The sequence below is a fragment of the Triticum urartu genome, chromosome 1A, assembly GCF_056163025.1.
Source record: "Triticum urartu cultivar PI428250 chromosome 1A, HENAU_Tu73, whole genome shotgun sequence".
Lineage (NCBI taxonomy): Eukaryota > Viridiplantae > Streptophyta > Magnoliopsida > Poales > Poaceae > Triticum > Triticum urartu.
The window spans coordinates 62,359,592-62,368,181 of NC_141873.1; the positions used below are offsets into that span (position 1 = coordinate 62,359,592).

General features: G+C 46.8%; 1 protein-coding gene across 1 annotated transcript; it reads right to left on the reverse strand.

Moving 5' to 3' along the window:
• Nucleotides 1–7,321: 7,321 nt before the first annotated feature.
• LOC125546563 (uncharacterized) lies at nt 7,322–8,252 on the reverse strand. The gene is made up of 2 exons (XM_048710782.2): nt 7,913–8,252; nt 7,322–7,815 (listed from the first exon to the last, which is right to left on the reverse strand). The coding sequence occupies exons 1-2, from the start codon at nt 8,149–8,151 to the stop codon at nt 7,602–7,604; spliced, it is 453 nt and encodes a 150-aa protein (XP_048566739.1). The 5' UTR covers nt 8,152–8,252; the 3' UTR covers nt 7,322–7,601.
• Between the last annotated feature and the right edge of the window lie 338 nt (nt 8,253–8,590).

The window sequence follows — 8,590 nt, forward strand, 5'->3', positions numbered from 1 at the left end:
TTCCGGCCGCCCACGCAACGTGCAGGTGTGCTAAGGGCGATGGGCCCAGACACCTGGGCGCTTAGGTTTAGACCGGCGTGCTGACCTCTCTGTTGGTCTAGGTGGGGCTGCGACGTGTTGATCTTCCGAGGCCGGGCATGACCCAGGAAAGTGTGTCCGGCCAAATGGGATCGAGCGTGTTGGGTTATGTGGTGCACCCCTGCAGAGAAGTTAATCTAGTCGAATAGCCGTGATCTTCGGTAACAGGACGACTTGGAGTTGTACCTTGACCTTATGACAACTAGAACCGGATACTTAATAAAACACACCCTTCCAAGTGCCAGTTACAACCGGTGATTGCTCTCTCACAGGGCGACGAGGGGAGGATCATCGGTTAGGGTTATGCTATGCGATGCTACTTGGAGGACTTCAGTCTACTCTCTTCTACATGCTGCAAGACGGAGGCTGCCAGAAGCTTAGTCTTCGAAAGGACTAGCTATCCCCCCTTATTCCGGCTTTCTGCAGTTCAGTCCACATACAATATCCTTATTCCAATTGATACCAATGCATACATATGTAGTGTAGCTCCTTGCTTGCGAGTACTTTGGATGAGTACTCACGGTTGCTTTCTCCCTCTTTTCCCCCTATCCCTTCTACCTGGTTGTCGCAACCAGATGTTGGAGCCCAGGAGCCAGACGCCACCTTCGACGACGACTCCTACTACACCGGAGGTGCCTACTACTACGTGATGCCCGCTGACGACGACCAGGAGTAGTTAGGAGGATCCCAGGCAGGAGGCATGCGCCTCTTTCGATCTGTATCCCAGTTTGTGCTAGCCTTCTTAAGGCAAACTTGTTTAACTTATGTCTGTACTCAGATATTGTTGCTTCCGCTGACTCGTCTATGATCGAGTTCTTGTATTCGAGCCCTCGAGGCCCCTGGCTTGTAATATGATGCTTGTATGACTTATTTTATTTGTAGAGTTGTGTTGTGATATCTTCCCGTGAGTCCTTGATCTTGATCGTACACATTTGCGTGCATGATTAGTGTACGGTCAAATCGGGGGCGTCACATGTCTTCTCAGCAAGTGGTTGTATAAGCTATCTGTAGAGACGGATGCCACATGGGCCCAGATTCTGCGTGATAAGTACCTTCAATCCAGAACCTTATCCCAGGTGACGGTGCGGCCGAATTACTCGCCTTTTTTGGAAAGGACTGATGAGAGTAAAATCAGTTTTTTCAACAGGACAAATTTTGTAGTTGGAAGTGGTACTACCACAAGATTCTGGGAAGATACATGGCTAGGGGAGACGCCCCTTGCACTTCAATATCCTTCTCTTTATAATATTGTTCAGCGAAGAGACGCTTACGTTGCAACAGTATTACAGTCCAATCCTCTTAATATTCAATTTAGGAGGACACTAGTGGGAAACCGTTGGGAAGCCTGGCTCCATCTTGTCAGAAGATTGATGGATGTTTAGCTATCTCAACAGCGCGATCAGTTGCGCTGGAAACTAAGAATTGAGAGCTTTCGGTTAAATCCATGTATTTGGATGTTATCAACTCTATCTCTATTCCTCATTCGAAACATGTTTGGAAAGTCAAAGTGCCTTTGAAAAATAAAGTGTTTACGTGGTTTGTCCATAAACAAGTCATGTTAACTAAGGATAATTTGGTAAAACACAACTAGACATGATCTACAAGATGTAGCTTCTGTGACCGTGATGAATCCATCAAACACCTCTTTCTCGACTGCCCTTTGGCAAAAAAAATTATGGCGGTCGGTCCACATAGCATTTAATATTACTCCTCCGAATACTATCAACACATTATTTAGGACATGGCTAGACGGGATAGATTCAGAAACAGCGAGACACATCCATGTAGGAGTATGTGCTTTATTATGAGCAGTCTGGAACTGCAGAAATTATTTGGTTTTTAACAGAATAACAAATATTCATTTTTTGCGGGTTATTTTCCGAGCCACTGCACTGATCCGTATGTGGCCACTACTCACTCCGACGGAGGCCAGAGAGCGTATGATTACTGGATCTATCCGATGGGAGACGGTAGCTCGGGCTATCTTCAACCGGTTTGGAAGGCGGTCATGTAATAGGATATGCATTTAGTGTTTCCTATCTTTTTTATGCCAGCCAGTTGTGGCTATCCTGTTATTTTGTTAGCTCTTTGTGAGCCTTTTTCCTTACATTTTTTAGACCTGAAGATTTACGTTGAACCTTTTGCTTATTAATAATATGGTCGTATGCATCGTTCTGATACAGAGGCCGGGAATCAATCCCCTTTTCAAAAAAAATAAGTTAACCAACTGGCGTTCTAGTTTACATGAAAAATCTCTCAAGTGTTAACCAGAATCACCATGCTGTTGTGCGTACCGTGGTGTTATTTATGTATCGATTCCTACGAGGGAAAAAAATTCTTTCTCAATTTCTTATAGGCTAGCTGTGAAAGACAAATCTAGCGAGAGTAAAGTTAGACCTGATCACTGCTCCTCCAAGTTCAACACCGACCCCAAGGTTCCTACAGATCACACACAAGCATGTTGTATTGGAGTATCGAATGGTTCGACATGATTGCTTGATGTCACTGAAGAACGAGGTAGATGGATGCGCTGAGAATGTAGAATAGCTTAAGAGAATAGCAATATGAATCCGAGAGTACAAGTTGTAATTAATCCGGGCAGCCCATCAGTAATTCCCTGTGTCTTCTATATGCCTATGGATATTCTACTCAAATCCCTAATGCGCAGAGACACAACAAATAACACTTGAAATATGATTGGGAAGATTTAGGATTGAGGAGTAAGAAGAGGAATGCACTATTTATCCATTGCTTAACCTGCTCCTTATAGACGACTTGAATGGTATGCAATGATATAAGTCATCAGTCCTTCACTAGGTCAATAGCGAAGAATTATTTTGTATAAAATTTGTCCTTGGGTAGGTCAGAGGCAATAAAATGTGATAGCCTGATTTACTAGGGATGATAGACTACCCATATCAATAAGGAATTCCTTCTTTTCTGAAAGCCCATTCGGACAGAACTCCAAAGTTAAGCGTGTTCAACTTGATGTAATTTCGGGATGGGTGACCGACCAGAAAGTTGCTCCCCAGTGCGCACGAGTGAGGACAAAGTGCGCAGAAAAGACTAGTATTGATCTGTGAGACCATTCTAGATCCCGCCAGGAGTAACGACCATCGGCGGATGTGTCCGGTGCGTTACAAGTTGGTATCAGAGCCGACCCTCGCGGTTACACAGATGTTTGCGGATAGTTGCGCGGTCATGTTGTGCATGACGTTTGTGACCCATCGTGGCACACGACATGGCACATGTGCCGGACTGGAAGCACAGACGTATGTGCCAAGATGGAATGTTCCTGTGGCCCGACGAGGACGTCGGTTCCTCTGAGTGAGGGTGTATATGATAGCCTCCCTTAATAGGGATGATAGACTACTCATATCGATAAGGAAATCCTTTTTTTTTCGAAAGCCCATTCGGACAGAACTCTAAAGTTAAGTGTGCTTAGCTTGGAGTAATTTCAGGATAGGTGACCGACCGGAAATTTGCTCCCGGATGCGCACAAGTCATGATAAAGTGCACAGAAAAGATTAGTATTGATCTATGGGGCCAGTCTAGGTCCCGCCAGAAGTAATGACCGCTGGCTTAGGAGAAGTTATGACTGGCTTAGGAGATTGTCAAATCATGTTGTAGTCACTAAAAAATCATACGTGACAACAATACATACTTTGCAAGATTTATACTGAGATAACATTTTGAATTTTGAAACATAGGAGAATGGGCATGAGCTCCGCGTCACCTCCCCCGCGGGCGGCTCGGGAGGGCTCAACCGCCACCACCTAGTAACCGTCTAGCGCCCTTCTCCCCCTCCGCCACTGCCGATGGTCGGCGCCGGGCAAAGCCCGTGCGTGCTCCGACGGTGACGGAGGGTCTCTCCTCCCTTTCCCGGATCCTTGGTGGCACAGGCGTCCTGATCCGCGGGGTGCGGCCCTCCCGATGGTGTGGCGGCGGCTCGCGGCGGTGCACGAGCACCCAGATCCATGGGTGTGGGCTTCTTGGCAGCGTGCGAGCTCCCGGCGGCGGCGGGATCGGTCGACGTTGGGCTTGGGCAATGGCGTCGGCTGCGTGGTGGGATCTTGTCGCTCGTGGGGGATCTCTCCACTCCGGCCATCGTGGAGGAACCTGGACCTAGGGCGGCGGCCCCGTTAGGCATGGCGATGGTGTCCTCGGTTGGCGACATTCGCGGGAGATGGATGGACGGCGTCTTGACCGCGTGGGCGGTGAGTTGCTGGTGGATCTCCTCCGCGTTGCAGGCTCTCTCCCGCTGCATTTGGTGGCTTACGATCGCGGTCGTCGGCCTCGTTGTGTTCGCGGGGGCTGGTAGAGATGACATCGAACCGGAGAAAACTCTGGATGACTCGTTCATCCTGACGATGGTGACGACCAGGGTCGCCGTTCTCCTCGCAGGCGCCACCGAGGTCCCTGCCCTCCACCCCGACCCCATGCCTGGGTGAAAACCTAAAATCTCCTTAGATTGGGCGGCGACGGCACTACGTGTGTCGTACCCTTCTTAAAGACGCCGCCTGAAACGTTTGGGTGCTCGGTTAGAAGAATTGCAGGCGAAGGGGATGGGACCAGTGGAAACAGATGGTGTTCGCGATGGAGAAGCGGCGTGACATCTGGCACATCGACCAAGTGTTTTGTATAAAGCATCCATGTTTGTGTAATGGAGGAAAAGGTGGCTCTAAGTCGTGCTAAATATTATCTTATTGTATGAACACCCTTGACTATCCCTACAAACCTCCAGGTTCCGACGAGTTCTCCGATGAGAGGATGCCCGTTTTCGTTACCGATTCACTCACTTGATGAGGTACAGTCGGATCTAGTAAGGTTCATATGACTTTACGAGTAATGACCATGAATTTCTTTACCACAAAAAGATGTCCATGAATTTCTTATTCAATTACGGCTAGAAAAGGCTCAATTTTTTTTGCTAGAAGAGGAAAAGACAAGGGTACTCTTCGCAAGAAAGACTAGGCTTTTGTGTTCCTCTTTCCTACCTGAGTTGTTCCAAGAACCAGAGTGTTCTAGATTCAGAAGCAAAGTACGAAAGATAAGCTTGTCTGGCTATATTTGCGATTGAATGAGCCAACTAAGTTACTACTCCTTCCGTAAACTAATATAAGAGTGTTTAGATCAATACTTTAGTGTTCTAAATGAACGTTTAGATCAATACTTTAATGTTCTAAATGCTCTTATATTAGTTTACGGAGAGAGTAGTTTATTATTTCGGTTAGTTAACTAGCCGAAGTTCTAGTTTACATGAAAAATCTCTCAAGTGTTAACCAAAATCATCATGCTGTTGTGCGTACCATGGTGCTATTTATGTATCAATTCCTACGAGGAAAAAAATTCTTTCTCAATTTCTTATAGGCTAGCTGTGAAAGACAAATCTAGCGAGAGTAATTATTGGTGAGCAGAAGCAAGACCTGATGAGCTTCACTGCTCCTCCAAGTCCAACACTGACTCCAAGGTTCCTACAGATCACACACAAGAATGTTGTATCGGAGTATCGAATGGTTGGAGTAGGATTGCTTGATGTCCACTGAAGGACGAGGCAGATGGAAACTAGCTGAGGCTGTAGAGCAAAAGACAACCTCAGAATAGCGACATGAATCCTGGAGTACAAGTTGTAATTAATTCCGGTAACACATCAGTAATTCCCAGTGTCTTCTATGCCTAAAGATATTATATTCAAATCGCTAATGCGCAGAGACACAACAAAAAGCACTTGAAATGTGATTGGGAAGTATTACCATTGAGGAGTAATATGAGCGATGTGAAGCGTTATTTATCTATCCCTTCCTTACATTTCCTTGCTCCTTATAGACGACTTGAATGGTATGCAGTGATATAAGTCATCAGTCCTTTGCTAGGTGAATAGTGGAGAATTCTTTTGTTGTGAAACCTGTCCTTGGTAGGTCAGAGGCAATAGAGATTATATGTCGTCGAGACAAACAATGGGCTTTATATGTCGTTGAGACAAATGTTGCACCTAGAAATGGCAAAGTTAACATTCCAAAGTTCTTGAAAAATAAAATCCAATGGCTAAGTTTTCGTTCTCACGAGAAAAAGCGAGCTAACTAGAACCATTGTCGTCTAGGTATGCTCATATGTGACCGCGGGGTCAATTTATCCTGATACATTTTGAAGAAACATACTTTATTCATTTACACAATCATAGTTGTAGAAATCTCAAGATTCTAGATTAACTGTGTTTTGCTTGGACATTATACTAACCTCTCGGACGGGAGTGTTCAACCGCTTGTATTGACTGGGGCTAGACACACTATGAGGATCTCACTTGATTTCCGGCAAACTCACTATAGTATAAACATGAGTGTGATGGTTTGAACTCCGATGGGTGATGTTGAGTGCTTCTACTTGTCATTTTTCATACCAAGAGGAAAACACAATCACACACATACGCACGTCTGCCTTTGAAACATGCTTCTAGCATTGATAGGGACCGAACATATATTCATAAATCACACCAAGTTTTTACTGAAAATACACATGTGTGTATAAATGTGGGCATAAGAAAAGAAAAAGGTCTCTCAGTCGTACCAAATAATCCTCTTTCATTGTATGGATGCCCATGACTGTCTCTACAACCTCACCTCTTCGCTGCCGAGTCACTCCACTCGATGAGTTACACAGCTGGTGCAAACTATTTTTGTTCATCACAGAGTTTCTTGTATAGAAGTTATAGTGAGAAACCGGTATCATGGAGTCTGAGAGACAGAGATCGATGCTTATGTGAAAGCAGGAAACCGTGCCCTGCATCTGCGTGCATGGTTGCAAGTTCATGATCCTGCCTACCTCGAGCATTTTCCATCATGCTGTTGTCGATGGCAACAACTGCTGATACTCCGAATGGTAAACGTGAATAATGGTGGAGTTCAGCCCACCAAACAAATAAGCCGAACACGACGTGCGCCAATGCTGTTCTTTGCCTTCTCCCGGGGATGCCAGTCTCTTAAACTCAACAGCTAGCTGCGAAATGTTTTTCTGAACCTTGAACAGTTAAACCTCGGTTCAGCTATACCAACATGTCTGACCGTCGTGTAAGAGTAAGTAGTACTGTATACGTATTATGCCAGCTGTCACTCTCTCCTTCCACCATCTTCTCTAGAAAACTATAACTAACATGAACTCAAAAGATTTGAAGCGAATATATGAGCGTTCTACCGATCAGTTCTGTTTATATTCGTTTCTGCAGCTAGCTAAACCTGGATTCAGAAAGTTCTTGTCACATCCTGACAATTCCCCCCAGAAATGTTCACCACCATTTACACGACCAATATATGTTTGGTGGTATACTAGACTACTACTACTAATATAGTAATATGAGATGCAAAAAATAAGCACCGATATTTCTGATCACAGAGATTATCAGTCTGTTCTTCTCTTGGAGGACAAAAAAAACTCTGCTGTCCTGATCATTTTGATATTGCTGTCAGAGCAACAAGAGGAGTCTATTCTGAATTTCTGACAAGGCCTTTCTGACGACATGCATAAGCGAGTTACCCTTCCGTGACGGCTTTTCTGTTCTTCTTCCTCTTGACCTTGCGCCGGATCTTACCGCCGACGGCATCCCCTGGCTGCGGCTGCGACGACGACCCCATGGATTCTGCTTCTGCAGCGGCGGCTTCGTCCTCGGCGTTGGGCTGCATCCCCCGCATGACCACCGCCGGGAACACCCAGTTGGACACGAAGTAGAAGAGCAGCATGACGGCACTGCGCCCCCGAACACCACCATGCAAAGTCAGAAAACACAGCGACAAAACCAGAGCGCCAGCCGCGTACGCGGCACAGAGTTTACAGTCGCACTCGCCTGATCGGGATGAGCGAGGAGACGTCGCCGGTGTCGGCCGGCGAGCCGGGCACCAGCTTGGGCGCGAGGATCTCGCTCAGCTCCGGCGGCAGCGCGCGGAGCCGCCGCGCACGCCGCGGGAGCTTTGCTCCGGGACGCTGCGCGGTTGCGGCCGCTGCGCCACGGCGGGCGCCATTCCCAGCCGGAGCGGCGGCGGAGGCCAGGCGCCGGGAGCCTATCGTCAGAGTAGCCGCCTCCATGGAGACGGCACGTTGCGATATCTTCGAGCTGGAGAGGTTTAAGCTCAGGTGGCTCCTCGGTGTGCCTGCTTGGGTGAGGCGACGCCCCGATGCCTTCCGTTATGGATAAGGAACTCTGTCTGTTTGTTTTCCCGGCGTTTGGGTGTCAATTTTTATTTTATTTTTGAGAAATGTTAGCTAGGAATGGCAGCTGTGGGGCCAGGTCATTGGCGCACCACTTGGCCACCGACCGATTAGTTGTTTCAAATGACAGCAATACTTACTCATAACCTCCTCGATGGTGTATCATTGATGGTTGAGTGACTTTATCCCAAAATTACGGATGGGTTTCTTGTGGTAAGACTTTAAATTCTTGTCCTCACGAAACCAAGTATGAATGTTGACCCAAAATGTTGCGTCCTTTTTGCTCCGTGCCATGAACCGGATCAACGCTAGTGGC

Bases quoted from the DNA above. Each gene is read 5' to 3' on its own strand.
- LOC125546563 (XM_048710782.2), bottom strand. From the start codon at position 8,151: ATGGAGGCGGCTACTCTGACGATAGGCTCCCGGCGCCTGGCCTCCGCC. The intron at 7,816-7,912 runs GCGAGTGCGACT...TCGGGGGCGCAG, and splicing joins TCCTCGCTCATCCCGATCAG to TGCCGTCATGCTGCTCTTCT.